The following is a 16811-nucleotide window of genomic DNA, read 5'->3' on the forward strand; positions in this document are numbered from 1 at the left end:
TGTTTATAAATAAGTATAATAGAATGTAATAGATAGGCAAGCCAATAAAAGAAATTTAGTTCCTTTTTCATTCCAACAATTGTGCTCTTCCCTCTCTCACTCACATTGAAGAAAAAATGCTTCTTCCTCATCCAAGATTCTATTAGTGGCATCAGAGCTTGGTGGAGGTGGAGGAGGACTCTTGTCCAAAGAAAGAAAGAAAGAAAGAAAGAGAACCAGGATGGACGGCTATGCAGGCTTGGGGGATCAGGCAGACAAAGTGTCTGGGTCAAATGCACGGGTCATAGGAGCACGCGGAAGGGACGTGTGCGAAGCTGATACTGGCCGCGTGAGGCAGAATGGAATGCACATGGGCAGGAATGTGTGGAGTGCTCGAGCAAGGAGTACGTGGGAGAGGGTTCAAGCGTGTAGTAGGAGGTGGTCAGGCCGACAAAGTACAATGTTCGGGCACGTCAGACCACATGATTTACACGAGCAAAAGGGGTGCGACTGGGTTCCAGAGCGCGAAGAATGCGTGGGTCTTGGATTGTAAGAAGGTTGTTACCCGCATGGAAGCGGGTAGGAATTTAGGCCTGGGGAAGGTGTTCGGTAGTGTCGCGCGAGCAGCGCGTAAGGCGCAAATGTTAGAGTTTTGGGAGAAGGGGTGAAGATGACGGGCGTTATTTCGAATCGCGAGTTGATTCGCATGAACAAAGGTAGGGTTGCAGTTTTGTAGCTCAGATAAGGTCCTTACAGTCAAATTTGGGCGGCACAAAATTTTTGCTATGAATGAAGATTGTACAAAAATCTCAGAAGATTAAAACCTCAAAATATTTTGAGAAAGCAAAATTAAAATATTTCAAATATTGACTCAAGGACATAAAAGACTAAATTTCTTCTGGGAGTTGGATTTTCTAAATCTAAATTACTCTAACATAAAGATAGAGAGTTCATAACTTTCAATAAATTGATTACAAATATCAATCAAGATTGTACAAGAAGAAATATACACTTCTTAATTAAGCCACATACAACACTACTATATTTACATGAAGCCAACATATAATAAATCTACAAACTCCTACACTGACTTCCATTGAGTACTCTTGTTTCTCTTAAAGTTTAATACAATAATGTAAATTTTATTTCATCTACAACACATCTCCAAAAGATTCAAATGACTTTAACAACAACACTGTTACTCTGTATCACCAATTTTAACCCTAAATGTAGAATTGTAGATATAAAGTTAAAAGTCAAGCTCCAAGAATTAGAGTTCTTTCATTAACAACCTTTTTGCAGCTTCAATGTTGTAAACAAACTTTAATAGTAATTGTCTTTTCATTTGAAGAGAATCTCAGCTTCAAAATGTAGGGGAAATTTTGTTAGATCATAATCTCCCACAATGACTTAGACAAATCTCCTTCAAGAGGAAGATCATAACTTAGATGTCACTCACAACTATGCCTATAGGGCATTTTTGTACCATTGACAGAGAGAATAGTAGAGCTTAGAAAATGAGAATAACTCACCTATATAAGACATCATCAAACTTCTTTAAAAATGTAAAACTAGAGATTATAAAAAAGAAATTGAAATATCTGAATTTTTCCAATAATTTCATAGGATAATTCATTGCTTTTGATGGAGAAACACTAGAGAATGTAAGGGGCATACACACTACCTCTCAAGAATAATATTTTATTGAAGCCTATAAAAAATAAATTACATGTGTGAGGGGGTTATACCTGAAGGGGTAGAGTGGAAGTTAGAAAAATCGTAAAATTTGAAAAAATAAAAAAATCTTTTTTAAAAATGCCAAAAATTATTAATTAATTTTTTTTTTTTGTCAATACTATCAGGCTAAAATAGATGACTTTATAAAAAGGCAACTATATTAGGAGCCGCTTGCAAAAAAAAGGTGTGAGGTGGTGCCAACATCGATAGTGGTTGGTCAGCCACATGATTATATATTGATTATTGCAATTATATATTTGATTATTGCAATTATTCCAAGCAACGTGATTGTTCTTCTTTTTTGATTTTTTACGTAAAATATTTTGTATCTTATAACTTCTATATGTTTGCTTAATCTTTATAAAAGCTAGGATATTAATTTCCTAGCATGTAATAATATAGATGTTAAAATTATGATGAAACTATAAAGAAAATGTAGATTGAATACTATCTTTTGATTTAATTGACAAAAACCCTCTTATATTAGTTTTTTATTTTTATTTTTATTTTTTTTAAGCCCTCTTATATTAGTTGCTTCAACCTCAAGGTCCTTTTTGTGCTTGAAACTTGACATTTTTAGAGCCGTTGGAATCATTTGTCTCGCGACTATTTTAAACTATTTTGAGCTTATTTAACTTTTAATTAATTTTTGGAGTCAAAATTAGATATAAATTCATTTATTTTTTAATATTATGTCTGATCCTCATTCATTCCTCTTCATAAATTTTTTATGCAAAGAAACCATCACTCAATTACAGTCAAACACTACGGTTAATGCCTTGAAAAAAATTGTTCAATTGAATTGTTAATGGAGCAGGAATCGATCCATAGAAGGCATCAGCGACGAGATTCTCCAGCGATCGTCGGAGCGGCACAATCGCAACAGGTCCGACTTCCACCTCGCCGGCGACTCCACTTCTCCCGCCGCCAGCCAACACGCCTCTCTCCCGTTTGGCCAACCCGACGCTGACTCCTATCCGATACGCCGCCTCCCACCAAAGCTTCCTCCGAACCCTAGATCCCGCTTCCTTGAAAAAAACCACGAAGTCCCCTCACGCCGCACCTTCCGCAGTTCCTCTCCTTCCCCTCGCTCTCCGTCGCCTCTTTCGCCGGAGAATGCTCTCCACCAGCCTCCGCCGCTTTCTCCGCCGCGAAACCTGCTCAAATCTTCCCACCGGAGGACGGTCTCCTCTTCCACTTGCTCTCTTGACAAGGACTCTACAATACGGAGATCTGTTTCAAGCAGCCGGAAGCTGGCGGTGGAGGGAAAGCGGGGGGAAGACGTGAAGATGATCAACGCGTTCCTGCGCCGGCAGAGGGCAACGATCGGTATGGCTTCGGACGGTGAAGTGTCCGTTAAGGCCAAGATCGTCCTGTCGTCGTACACGCCTGGTTGTGATGCTTTTCCCTTGAAGTTTTATTTTATGAAGCTCTTTTTCGCTGATCTTGACCGTTGGTATTACCTTGTCTTCTGATATAGACACCAGCTCAATGGTGGCGGCTATTTGCTACGCGTGGTTGCTGGAGAATACGAGGAAGAGGGAGAAGAGTAAGATTAAGGATGAGGTTGTGGTGCCGGTGATCAACATGAGGAGGGCAAGAATGTGGGAGCATAAGCAAGCAGCTTGGCTTTTTCATCACATTGGAATCGATGCTTCTGCTTTAATCTTCTCGGATGAGGTCCTACAATTTTATTTCAATTTCCTCAGTTTTAAAGTAATCTTGGCCAATCATTTATGTGTGTTGGGTGTAGGGGTGACACGACCCTGAAAATCGGACTCAAATCCGACCTGAAAATTCCAGGTTAGGGTCAACCCGGACCCGGCCCGTACCCGGACCCGAAACGGGCCGGGTTCGGGTTCAACAATTCAACCTGTTTAAAAAGTTCGGTTGGATCCAAGTTGACCATTTGACCCGAAATTGACCCAAAAACCCTAGATTGACCCATATTTGGCCCAAAAATTAGCAATTTTTTCACAGTCCCGGGTCATTCGGGTCGTGCCGGGTTGACCAGGACACGAAGCGGGTCGGGTTCGAGTCTGAAAAACCGACCCGTTTGCAAAAACGATTTCGGTTCTGGTTGACCCGAATAGTGTCGGGTGTGTTTCAGATTCGACCCGAACCCGACCCGTGTCCAGAAATTTACACCCCTAATTGGGTGTATAATCTGGGATGGCACTACTGTGCATTTTATATTATTTGCATCAGACATTAAACTTGTTGAATCTTCTATTTAATGCAACCAGCTAGATTTGGAGGGCCTGTTAATGGGCAAGCAGCTAAGTTTACTTATTGTGGGACAAGATGTTTTGCAGACAAATGGCGAGGTAATTATTAGTTCTTATTTTTTAAGAGAATTGACATGCTATATCTTTGTTCTTATTTAGTTATCATTCAATTGTTCCTTTCAGGTTGGATCTCTGTGTACAATTCTGACTGATAACTACTGTGAAGATGCGTATGATCTACTTCAGACTTCCAATTTAAGAAGACTTCTTGTATGTGATCTTAAAACTTTGTTATTTTGCATCTCGGTCATAGATCCCTGACTAATAGTTTTATTGCTTGTAGCTTGCTGGAATTTTATTAGATACTCAAAATCTGAGTAGTCTTGCCAAGTCATCAACAAATAGAGATGCTGAAGCTGTGCAATTGCTCTTGGTTGGTTCTTCTCCTGATTACAGAGATTTTTTCTTCAAGCAAGGTGCACCTTTTTCCTGACAAATTGATTGCACTTACAATCTTTCTCTTGCAAATTTTATAATATGATTTCTGCATTGCTATCAGTGATGAAAGAACATGGAGAAGAATATTTTCTTGAATCTATGAGGCAACATTATGGGAAACTTCCTGTTGAAGGTAAGAGTTATCAGAAGTAACTTGAGAAATGAAGTTAATCATTAGAATATTCTTTTTAGATTTCATTCTTCACTTCATTTAGCTGTATCGCATCAAAGGTTCAAATCTCTGCAAAAAACAAAAAACTTTCAGGATTCACAAAAATCTCTATGCTCAAATCTATATGTTAGTGAATGATTTTATATATGAGCCAACTAAGCTCCATTGGTTATAAATTCGCAATCCAAGCTTATCAAGATCTTGAGCTCAAGCTTTGGCCGCTCAAATTGCTCATTTATTATTCATGGTCAAAGCAATGCATGTCATAGCCCAATAACAGTTTTGAAAGCTGGCTTCTTTGAATATGCATGTTTCCCTATAAATTCCTTTTTTCAGAAGATTCCATAAACATCTGTTGTCTGTCTCCCTAATTTTCCGCCCTGACTTTATCCTCCATTTCCTTGTCTCTTACCTCTTCCATTACCGCTGCATCTAATTAATTCCATTTATATATGCATCTATTCATTTACCCATGTGATTCTGCATATGTATGCATAGAACTTGATACATCACCAAAAATCAATTTGATCGTGCATGAATCTCGATTCATATTCATGTTGAAAAATTCCAAAAATAATTTCAGGATCATTTGAACTCCAATTTCAGCAAAATTATAGTCAAACTGAATGTCTCGAAGAGACGAACCCAACAACACGAAAATGGATCCATCCAAGCCCAAATGGGTCCAAATCGGGGGCCTGAAGCTTTTTTGGAAGGTTCAAAGCCTAAATTAAATGACCAAATGATATACAAATATGACATGCTTATAGTTGAATCAAGCAGCTCGGCGAGACGAATCCAACGAGCCCAAGATCGCTGAATTCCAACATTATTAAGGCACTTAAACACTTGAAAAATGCTATATAATCAAGGGGATCAATATTGGTTGTCCAATAGAGCACTCAAAATCTGCTCCAGATCTTCTCTATATTTATGGGGCGTGTCACTCTCAAAAAATATATAAATAGACCTCCATTCTTTATATGAAAGAGGATATTTTTGGCTGGAGATTGGAGAGAGCTATGAGGTTTCAAGAGCTCCAACAGCACCGCGGTAAACCTCCGTTGACCGTCGCCAGACCACCGGCGACCGACACTGGACTTCCACTAGGCCACCGACCACCGCTAGACTTCCACTCGGTTGCTGACCACCGCCAGACTTCAACCATACCATCGTCGGACATTCGCCCGACCATCATCGGACCACCGCCCCGCCGCCGACCGTCGCCAGATTTCCCCTTAGCCTTGGACTGCATTCGGACTTCCCCCCAACCATCGTCGGACCCTCTCCCAACTGCTGACCGCCGACCGCCTCCATACTTCCCCTTGGCCGCAGACAGCCGCCGGACTTCCGCCCGACCATTATTGGACCACTGCTCAGCCACCGACCGCTGTTGGACTACCATTCAACTGTCAACTGCCACCAGACCATAGCCCAGTCGATGACCGCTGTCAGACCACAACCTCGTTGACAACCGCCGGCGGACCACCACCTGGTTGTTGATCAGCGTAGTACTACCGATGGTCCCTCCATCCACCGTCGGTGGCAGCCGACTACGGTCCCTCCGACCACTGTTGCCCGCCGACTACGGTCCCTCCGACCACCTTCGCTCGCCGACTTCCGCCACCTACCGACTACGACCCCTCGGACCTTCGAAATGTCGCCCATCGACTTCCGCCACCTACCGACTACAATCCCTTGGACTACTATTGCTCGCCGATTATGGTCTTTTAGACCACCATCGCCCGACGACTATGGTTCGTCCGACCGCCATCGACCATCTACTACAGTCCCTTCGACCACCGTCACTCACCGTCTATGGTCCCTCCGACCACCACCGCCCGTCGACTACGGTCCCTCCAATCTTCATCGTCCGCTGACCACGCTCCATCTAACCATCGTCACCCGCCGACTACAGTCCCTCTGATCTCCATTACCCAAATACAGTCCTACCAACCAAATGAATAGGCCAATGTTCTCTTGAGAATGATTCTCTTATCATTGGATTATTCCAATCCCACTATATGATGTGCTCTATATGATACTTTGAGACAATGCCTTCCCCTTACGGAAGGGCGCCATTTATAATTGACTGCGAACACTAATGAAATCATATTAACTGGATCAGTCCTTGTAGTTTTTCTCCTTTTTAGGATTTTCCACGTAAAAATCTTTGTGTCTCTTATGACTCTCATACACCTTCTCTCTTATCTGTCTGTGTGTGTTGGATCTTCGTATAATTCTATGATGCTAAACTCCATATTTCTCTACCGCCACGAATTTTTCAGGAAGCAACATATCAATGAATCAAAAACTAATCTAAACTGTATCTTATTTTGGCTCGAATCAAATTCATATCAAAGTTAAAAGGTCATTTTGCACTCATTAATTCAAAATCAGATCGAGCCAACATACTATAAGCTTGGCTTGAGACCGTCTAGAATGACTTTAAGATTGGATCAACTTGAGATCGAATCATTAATAGACACAATCTTCAATCACATATGACAATGAAAATAAGTCCCTCACTACTTGTTGAGATGTGTGATGCTGTGCCTAAACACATGATCTGCCTTTTCAGCTAACGGATTAGGGAATTTCCTGAGAGAAAACATAGCCTTTTTCCTCATATCATGGATCGTCTTTACTTTCCACCAACAAAATATTAACTTTATTTATTTATTTATTTATTTTTGAGAAACTTATGATTGTTCTTGAAATGAGAGATCATATAATATGAGACCGCCTATTATATTTGCTATGGCGGTGTTATCTAACCAAGCTGTGACATTTTTTTGAACATTGCCATCTTACAGTGAAGCAGAAGCCCTCAACAGCTCCAACTTCAGGACCAGCAGCAGTGCAACCAACTCCAGCTCTAGCTCCTGCTCCATCTAAGCCTACAGAAAAACCATCCTGCACTAAGAACAAATTCAGTGTAGGAAGATTCTTTAATTTTTTTTCATAATTTATCAAATTCCTTGTTCATAGAGCAAGCTATTTGTCATCTTTCCATTTCTGCCATTTTTCAGGCAATGCAGTGAGTATGACCGCTTGTATCCTGTTGCGCCGTGAAAAGAATAAATTTAGGCTTCATTTATGCCAGTTTTTTTACTGTTTTTTAAATCAATTTTTTAATATAAAAATTTCTTGAACTAGACGGATTTTTTTGTATTAAAAAAATGTTTTAGAAAGCAATAAAAAAACTGTTCCAAATGAAACCTTAGATGTCAAGATATCATGCGCTGGAAAATGAGACGAGGAAGTGTATTAATCTTATAAGAAGAGCATCACATGTTTTTTATTTTCTTTCAGTGTAATTTCCTTAGAGATAAACTAAAAGGGTTTTTTTTTTTTTCGGTTATGTAGATCATCTCTTATGCTAACAATTTTGATATACTAAAGATCTGAATTTCTGAGCCGGTTTTTTTTTTTTTTTTGGTTCAGCTGAAAATCTTTGCTTTCTTATGGGTCCTTAATTTGTTTAGGACGAGTGCTGTGTAAATGGAGAAATTTGGCTATGCTGGCTGATGAAGCCATCCGATTTAGCAATTTGAACCTAATTGATATTAATTAGTGTATAGCATAAGCCTAAATTTTGACAATTTTGATTTGTTTTATTCTGACTAAAGATCATTCATCTCTGTTTTTTTATAGTTGGGTGTGTGGAGCAGAATTATTTTTTTATTAAATAAGAAAAATACCATATTATCCTACTCAATCTCAAAGACAATGATTGTATGTTGCATAATTTTTAATGGTATTGTTGAATCTAAATTTATTTGTTAGCTATTAAAAGCTCATTAAGAAGATCATTAAATAGGGTTATAAACAAACCGAGCATTTGACTAGATGCTCGTGGCTTGGCTCAATAAAGCTCATTTAATCATTTATGTTCGTTTGATTAGATAAACGAATGAGCCCGAACACTTTTGATATGTGCTCGATATATTAATAAATGAATTTGAACATCATGTCATTCGGCTTGTTGTTAAATATTATTAGATTTTTTTAATTCTCAGTCATTTAAATTATTAAAAAAATCTCGCCCAAGAAGAAAAAATTTCCCATCAAAATCCCACACCGTGCGGGGATATTTCATTTTCTTCTATAGAACAAGAAAATTGAAGAGGGCGGCATTTGCCCTGTTGCTCGCTATTTAATTTAATGTATTTTATTTTGTTTTAACCAGTCAGTTAAAGAGGTGTTTAAAAGACTAAACAATTGAACATGGTTTATTTAAACAAGATTGAGCTCGAATAGAAGTTAAAAAATCTTGATTCTTGTTAAACCAAGCTCGAATAGGGTCCTGACAAATGAGCTTGAACTTAAACATGTTGAGGCTCAACTTGCAGCCCTATGTGTTAGGCTTGCTCCTCACCTTTTACTTATAGGTTCAAATTACGAGTTAATGTTGCAAAAGTTAATGATTGAATGCTAGTGAGTAGCTTTAAAGCCAATGCGAGTAGGTTTAACCGATCTTTTGGTCGAGCACGCTCTGAATTGAGTCCAAGATGGCAAGTTCATAATGGCTTTGGCAACTCAAATTCATAAGCAATGCGGTGAATTTATGTCAAATCTAACTAGTTCATGCCCTTGACGAGTTCATGCTCGAGCCAAATGAGTTTTTGATGTTCTTTCTACTGACTTATCAAGTCGCAGGGACCTGAATTAACTTAACTTAAACATTATATTTATGTAGTTGAATATACTCAACGTGTACCCATCGATACTTAGCTTGGTTGGTCGGCGAGTACGATTCGAAACCTCCAATCCCGTGCTCGATTCCCCTCAAGAGGCGGTGCCTCTTAAGTGGGGCTCAATCAAGTGCAGGCTAGGTGGTTTCTACGGTGAGTGCCTCTTATAGGTCAGCCAAGGATTAGTCATGCTGCCAAGCATCCTTTAGAGGTAGCAGCGGGGTATAAAAAAAAAAAAGCTCAATGGTGTAAATACAAAAAAATAATAATAAGAAGCATTTTAGATTAGGATTAAGATAATACAAGTCTTGCTTTAAAAATGAATGCGACCCATTGGTTTTAGTTCCCCGCATCATCTTTTCAACTTTTCTAGCCTGATTCACACTTACTCTCCGTAGGAAACGAGGCGTCACTTTAGCTTCTATATATTCCTTTGCCAGTTCCTCGCTTATGGTCCTTTAAGCTCTCCCAAAGAACGGCTCTGCCTCTCCCATGTTCTCAGTTTTGTCGATCAAGAAGGTATAAAATGGAAGGAGAAACAATCTCAGTAGGGCCATGGGGTTCAGAGGAAGGAGGAACTCCTTTCTGCCACAAGAGTGATGGCAAACTTCAAAAGGTTGCCTTGATCTACGAAGGGGGCTTCAAGTCCCTTTGTGTCAAGTATTCAACGTCAAGCACAACTGAATGCATGAATTCTAATCAACTTATAAAGGTAATATCTTCTTCTCTTAATTTTGCTTCTTGGAGGGAAGTGAGATTCAGGAAGCAGAGAAGTTTACTCATAACATGTCTGAATTTCCTGACAGAATGAACAGGAAATCGTTTTCGAAGGCCCAACAAATTCGAACATTATAAAGAACGCTGATTTCAGCCAAGGAATCGAATACTGGAGGAGGAACTGGGATCATTGTCAGGCTGAAGTTGTCTCTAGTACAGGAGAAGTTGGTTGTCATTATAACTATGCGATTGTAACCCGGCGTAGTGAGTTCTGGCATAGCATAGAACAGGATATCACTGGAGAAGTGTATGTAGGTGCCATTTATGATGTTTCTGCACATGTCTCAGTTAAGGGAGGTGATGGGAAAAAATTTCAGATGACTGCTACTGTTAGGATAGATAACTTTGACAGTACCACGTTTTTTCTGCATCTTGGAAGGTATTAGTTGTTCAACAATAATATCATCATGATCATTTGGTTCTATTTGTTTTCAAACTATGAATTTACATCTTCTATGTCATCTTTTCTTTACTGGTAAGTGTTGATATATTTAAATTGTCAACGTTTATTAATTATTTATAGTAGGAATATACACTGTTGATTATTGTAATATATTTTTATTATTGAGATATTAAGACAGAGTCTTTTTCATTCTATTTTTCTTAATTGTTATATTCCCTTGATTATCTAAGTTATTTGTTTGTACCTTTAACACCTAACGCTCCTTTTGCTTATCCTTTTTCAAAATTTTCTTTCATGAAGCTTTGTTGTTTTATTGTCAGTGTGTATGTAACACACTTGCGATGGGAGAAGCTGAAGTGCTCTTTCTCGTTGAATACAGTTGCTAAAAGAGTGTCCTTTTACTTAGAGGGGCCTTGTTCAAGTGTTGATTTGCTAATTCGTCATGTATCAATTTCTCCTGTGTCTAGGAAATTTGTGGTATGTTCTTGTAACTATGATTTGATTCAGATTTCCATTACCTGATACATTGCTACTGTTCAAATTATAAAAACAGTCAAATGATCATATTACTCTCTTCACCATTATTCAAATAACTTCTTCATCACCAAGAATTATTATCAAATGATTTATGCTTTTATAGCAACTAACAATAGATTCAATCTTAGATAAAGCTACAAAACCCGGATGAGTACTTTACAGGGATAACCGGCTACTCTAGAAAGTTGCAAGAAGGCTTGTCCGAAGTCATCTCCTGTCTTACTTTTATGAGCAACCTCCGCACCTATGGACCATACGGTACTGAACAAGGAACATTCTTCAGTTTCAAAACTACTGATGGCGAAATCAATGGATTCCATGGTACTTCTGAAAACTGTTACTTGAAGTCCATTGGCTTTCATGTAAAGCCATTTGGATCCACAAAGCCACTTGTCTTTGAAGATCGTTCCCTGCTTGTTTCCTCATCAAACAAAAGTCCATTCGACATGAAAAAGGTCAAAAAAATGCTGCTTTATTATTCACTTGCAGACTTTTTTTTTTGTTAAAATTGTTGTTTATCATACCAGGAACTCATGTTTCCTACTAGTGATTGGCATCTTGATCCTGGTCCATGGGGTGGCGTGACTGGAAAGCCATTTGATGATGGTTTCAATGACAGAATAACTCAAATATTATTGACCAAAACTGCTGATTTTCTTAGCTCAATAATGATTAAATATGACTGCCTTGGAGAGTTGATTTGGTCTTCTAGACGTGGATGCTTCGGGACAGACCATATCGTTCACAGGGTCAGTTTTATTAATGACTTTAGATAGCCTTTATATGATATTTTGCTCACCATTTTCCTCTTTGTTCTTGCACTGCAGATCAAATTTGATGACCCTGAAGAGTACCTGGAACAGATTTCAGGATATTGGTCTTCCATAGATGCAAACGAACATAATGTTGCTATAACCTCCATGACTTTGTTTACAAACAAACAGAAATATGGCCCAGTTGGTGACGAAGTTGGAACATTTTTCTCCTCACCCATAGCAGCAGGAAGGATTCGTGGATTTTTTGGTAGAAGTGGAAAGTATTTGACTGCAATTGGAGTTCATATGCAGTATCTCCATGCATTTCCCAAACCAGAGCTCTGAAACAATTATCAATACTGTTTTTGAGCAAAGAAGTATTTTTTATCTCTAACATGTGATAGAATTGGTGTTCTTCTACGCTTGTTCTGTTGTTTTCTAATTGCGGAAAATTAACGCATGGATTTATAATGATCTTTGTTGGATCTATACGTTACAACTAGTTGTAAACAGCTTTCCTATGTCTTTTCTGTCTTTAACTCTTTATCATAGATTAGTTCAAGGCTAGTAAAGGAGTTTCAATTAATTTACTCTTATTTATCATAATCCCAAACAAACAATGAATAGCTATTGGATTTTAGTGTATTCCTTTTACAGGCATCGGAACACCGAAGGAAAAAAAAAAAGATGAAATTTTTAAAACAAAACAACGTATGCATCATAAAGATACTAACTTTCATCTCTTTTATGGAAGACAAGGATATGTTTATATGAAGACAACAAGAAGAAATCTCTCATCAGTGAATCCTTTCAGGCAACGACTGCGGCAACAATACCGGAATATATGGCACCTGGGTCGAAGGGAGCCAGTCATTTCCCCACAGAAAACGCTCAACTGTAAACTTCTGCGCATGCGCATAGCTAATATTCTTCACCCCCTTCCACTTAACCCTCAGGCTCTTATCCGCCCCCGGTCCCCTGTTATCCACCTCTGTATAAAAGCACGTCCTCAGCCCAAAATCCCCGAGCCATGGCAGCCACCCATTAGGATGCACGAGCGTATCGAGAAAGGACTGGATGACAAACGTTCTTGAAAACTCCTTCCACGGCCGGCCGAGGTAGGTAGGGTTCTTGGCGTGGAAGGCGGGGGGGAAAGAGGGGTCGGCGGTGATGGTGCAGTTGTGGAGGATGATTGCGGTGGCGGATTGACGGGACTTGCGGCCTTGTGCGGTGACGATGTTTTGCTGGTTTTCGAGCGGTTTGCGAACGAAGATTTGGCAGTTTTGGAAGATGGCTTTGGCGTCGCCGAAGATGAAATCTATGGTGCCGGAGATGGTGCAGTCGCGGTAGAATTGGCGGAGGGTGTGGACGTAGAGGGTGTCTTGGTAAGCATCCATCTGGCAGCGGTAGAAGACTGAGCGGTCGGCCTGAACGAGGAGGGCGACGGCTTGGTGTTTGGCTGGACCAGCGGTGTTCTCGAAGCCCATGTCCCGTGCGATGAATCCCTCGCCCATTACCACTGCAATTTACATACATACATTTATAAATTTAAAATTTGAAATTTTATGTTCATAACATATAAAATTTTAAATCTGAATGTGTAATATATAAACGTTCTCTGATCCATATCTAAATGCATACCGAAACTGGCGGTCTTGAAAGTGCCGACCCCATCAATGAAGTTGAGGCTTCCCGTAACCCTAGTCTGCGTTGCGCCATCGCCTACAATGATTATGTTAGTCTGGTTCCTGTACACCGTCACCTTCTCCTTATACACTCCGGTCTTCACGTATATGACAAACGGCGTCAAACTCTTAATTGGCGCCACGCCCAGCGCTGAATTAATGCTCGAGAAATCACCACTCCCATCCAGCGCGACCACCACATCCGGCTTAATCCCAGACGGCGGAATCGAAAGCAATTTCCTCCGATCAGCACTAACCCAAGCCGGAAAATCCTTCTGCTTTACAGCCTCCACCTCCTCGTCCGACAGCAACCGCCGCCGGCCCAGCACGTCAGGTAGCTTCAACCCGTCGACGAACTTCGCGAGGTGGCCGACGATCGCTAGCGCGTTGTCGGTGAGCGCCATGGAAGAATTGAGGGCCTTCCGCATGCCGGCTGCGGCGTCTCCGGTTGTGTTCTCGAAGCCGTCGAGGCAGGTCTCTTGATACGTGGCGGCGGAGTCGAGCCAGAGCTTGAGCTCGTCGACGGCTTTCGCGGGTTCGGACGTGTTGAAGCCGCCGAGTTTTTTGAAGGAGGTCTTGATGTCTTCGATGGCGTATTCCATTAGCTCGCGGCAGGTGTTGAGGGCGTCCTTGGTGCGGGGATCCCGCGCTGCCGTTGAGAGGAGCTTCGAATGCTGGAAGGCTTGTCGAAGGTGGTCCGTGGCGACCTGAAAGCAGAATGCAATGGTAAATAGATTAAATAGTTTTTTGAATTAGCAGAATGCAACGGTACTTATGAAGAGTAAATTAAAATTTTAATTGTTCAATATGTATTTATATAAAAAATGTATGATATATGTAAATCTTTTAAATTATTATGAATAAATAATTTTTTCTAATCATAATTGTTTCACAATCGCCTCTGGTGCGGAAGCAAAATCTGTCATGATATCTAAGCTCGTGGCTTGATATTCCTCGGTACTGAGGCTCGGTATCGTTGACGTGGTTCATTTTGATTGGTATTCAGATGTAGAGCTTGCGTTCAGATTCGGCACAGAATAATCCCTCTACAATTGATCAATTAAGCCCTTACCTGGAAGGAGAGCTTGATGAGCTCCTTGGGGTCGGTGGTGTTTTTGGCTACTTTGGAAAGAGCCGACTCGCAAATATCAGGATAGTCTGTGGGCTCGCATATGGCTTGAACCGATCTTGAGGTGCTTTGAAGGTTGGTGCTACCTGTAGTCAATGACAGAGTCATAAATTTTAAATTTAACGATAAATAAATTAATTATTTTAAAATTTTCATAAATATTTTTAATAAGTATTTATGATTCTAAATCTTAAAATCTTAAAATTTAAGAAGGGGTAAGAAGGGTCCATTTTTTTTTTTTTGTAAAAATTATATTTACCTAAGATAAATCATATGATATAATAAAATATTTTTGAGGGAAAAGTTAGCATCCCGTTATAAATCCGAGAGGTTATTCTCTGAACCATCCGGATTTGCTACGCTTTTGTTGCCATTTTGTTGCGTTTTTTTGCAGAAGGACTAAATATTCAATTATGAATGCTTTTTACTACTCTTTTGTTGTCCTTTTGTAATAGCGCAACAAATATTTAATTATTTAGTAAATATTAAATATTTCTTGCCCTCTTATAAAAGCGTAGCAAAATGGCTACAAATTTGAACGGTTCTCTCCATTTGGTGTCCTCACAGAATAATTAATCCATAAATCCACCCTTACCTGAAGGTGCTGCAGATTTGGTTGCGAAGCGATTGTGGGTGACGACTACACTGACAGCGGCGACGATGGCAACAAGAAGGATCACAGAGCCTCCTATAAGAGCTCCCTTTTTGTTTACGGCCATATTGGCTAAGGCGAGTTTGATCGTTTAGAACTGCAAAGGAGGTGATGAAGATCTTCCCCTACCAAGCAAGGGGAGATTGCATGGAGGGGGTTGGGTGGATTTAGAACGAGGAGTTGAAACTCAGAGGTGTGGCGGGATTGGCAACTTTATAGCCAGAGAGGAAAATGATAAAATAAGAGGCTGTTAGAAATGAGAAGCGATGGCCACAGATAAAATAGCAGGTTGTTGAGTCGAAAGGGAGGGGAAAACTGGGGATAATATTGGCTGGTTGATGTTCGGCTTATTTCAACGGCTAAGAGAGAGCCTACGTGGAGATTGGCTCATGGTCGGACGTTATTTTGGGATCCTGTCTCTGCTTGTATTTTGTCATATTGTTAATAGGAGTGGAGGACATGGAATTATTTTTTTATATAAATTCATATGAAAATTAAAATTTGAATGAAATTATTTATACAATAGCAATATATTATAATCAATATTTATAATGTAGTGTTTTATCCAAGGTTTTCAAAATCGGACTGGACTGGACCGGTAGGCTCAACAGTGAACCGGTCCGGTTAGCTGAAGTAACCGGCTGTGTTGAAAATCGGGAATAAACCGGTCAAGAACTTGGTTGAACCGGGCGGTTCGTAAAATCACTAATCTAAGTTGTTTATCTGCAATCGAATGGCATATGGACATTGTGGATCGGTATTAGTCCCCCATCAGCCATAGCATACGTCATACGTGACACCTCTAGTCCTCCATTGGTCCATCCAGAAGGCCTCCTCCGACCTCCCAGCCACTGGCACATGCCATACGCGACTCCACGATGACGGTGCCAGTTAAGTTGGGGAAGAAGTCACCTTTGGCAGCCTACCCGACCCGTCGAGCTCAAAGTAGTTGGATCCCGACACACGTTCTTTAATTTTTGTATTTTTGAGTAATTATTTACACATTTATGCTTGCATTGCTCCTCCAATAAGCCTCCAAATCTTATTGATAGTTTCTTGCATTCCTTCTCCTAATTTATCTATTTTATTCTATGCTTGTTCTGTTTTGATTTCGTTTGGAATCACTACAGTCATAAAAATTAAAATTTGTAATCTAACATATTTTGATTTCGTTTGCAATCACTAGCCTATTTGAAAGAACTTCTCTCTTTACCATGGAAATGGAGAGCCAACATATATGCAGTATCCAAAGCAAGTGCTAGGCTAATAAACTTGATTATAAATTCATACTCTCTAACCATAATGTGTTATATATTATTTTAATTACTCAAACACTAACTAGTCTTTTTTTAGAGTGTATAACAGAAACTTTGCAAGAGACAAGAATCCTTGCTAATCCGGAAGTATATATTTTTGGCTTCTGGTACTCTTTTTTAAAAGAATGATATAATTTCTAAAGATGTTATTGATTTTTCAGTCATGATGTTTTCATCTCGCAAATGCACACAAAGTGAATTTGATGATGATTAGTTAGAAATCAAGTGACGTTGATTTCTGGAATG

At 39.8% G+C, this 16811-nt stretch overlaps 2 protein-coding genes across 3 annotated transcripts; one reads left to right on the forward strand and one right to left on the reverse strand.

Annotated features, from left to right (window-relative positions):
• Positions 1–2404: 2404 nt before the first annotated feature.
• On the forward strand, positions 2405–7716 carry LOC110102545 (exopolyphosphatase PRUNE1). Of its 2 annotated transcripts, XM_020830914.2 has the most exons (8): positions 2405–3108; positions 3197–3396; positions 3963–4043; positions 4128–4214; positions 4288–4420; positions 4504–4575; positions 7431–7552; positions 7647–7716. In XM_020830914.2, exons 1-8 carry the CDS (start codon positions 3006–3008, stop codon positions 7656–7658), a joined length of 810 nt encoding a protein of 269 aa, XP_020686573.1. In that variant the 5' UTR covers positions 2405–3005; the 3' UTR covers positions 7659–7716. The 2 variants fall into 2 exon arrangements, with proteins under 2 accessions (XP_020686573.1, XP_020686572.1); XM_020830913.2 differs by having other exon boundaries at positions 7431–7693.
• A 4731-nt stretch (positions 7717–12447) lies between these two features.
• LOC110102519 (pectinesterase) lies at positions 12448–15402 on the reverse strand. Its single transcript, XM_020830878.2, has 4 exons — positions 15193–15402; positions 14541–14683; positions 13425–14175; positions 12448–13302 (listed from the first exon to the last, which is right to left on the reverse strand). Exons 1-4 carry the CDS (start codon positions 15314–15316, stop codon positions 12581–12583), a joined length of 1740 nt encoding a protein of 579 aa, XP_020686537.1. The 5' UTR covers positions 15317–15402; the 3' UTR covers positions 12448–12580.
• Positions 15403–16811: the final 1409 nt, after the last annotated feature.

This window comes from Dendrobium catenatum, unplaced genomic scaffold (genome assembly GCF_001605985.2).
Source record: "Dendrobium catenatum unplaced genomic scaffold, ASM160598v2 fragScaff_scaffold_932, whole genome shotgun sequence".
NCBI classification, from domain to species: domain Eukaryota; kingdom Viridiplantae; phylum Streptophyta; class Magnoliopsida; order Asparagales; family Orchidaceae; genus Dendrobium; species Dendrobium catenatum.

Excerpts from the sequence above, each read along its gene's own strand:
- LOC110102545 (XM_020830913.2), top strand. The coding sequence starts at position 3,006 with ATGATCAACGCGTTCCTGCGCCGGCAGAGGGCAACGATCGGTATGGCT. Across the intron at positions 3,397-3,962 it reads CTTTAATCTTCTCGGATGAG|CTAGATTTGGAGGGCCTGTT; the intron begins GTCCTACAATTT and ends TAATGCAACCAG. Across the intron at positions 4,044-4,127 it reads TTTTGCAGACAAATGGCGAG|GTTGGATCTCTGTGTACAAT; the intron begins GTAATTATTAGT and ends TGTTCCTTTCAG.
- LOC110102519 (XM_020830878.2), bottom strand. The coding sequence starts at position 15,316 with ATGGCCGTAAACAAAAAGGGAGCTCTTATAGGAGGCTCTGTGATCCTT. Across the intron at positions 14,684-15,192 it reads CAAATCTGCAGCACCTTCAG|GTAGCACCAACCTTCAAAGC; the intron begins GTAAGGGTGGAT and ends CATTGACTACAG. Across the intron at positions 14,176-14,540 it reads TCATCAAGCTCTCCTTCCAG|GTCGCCACGGACCACCTTCG; the intron begins GTAAGGGCTTAA and ends TTCTGCTTTCAG.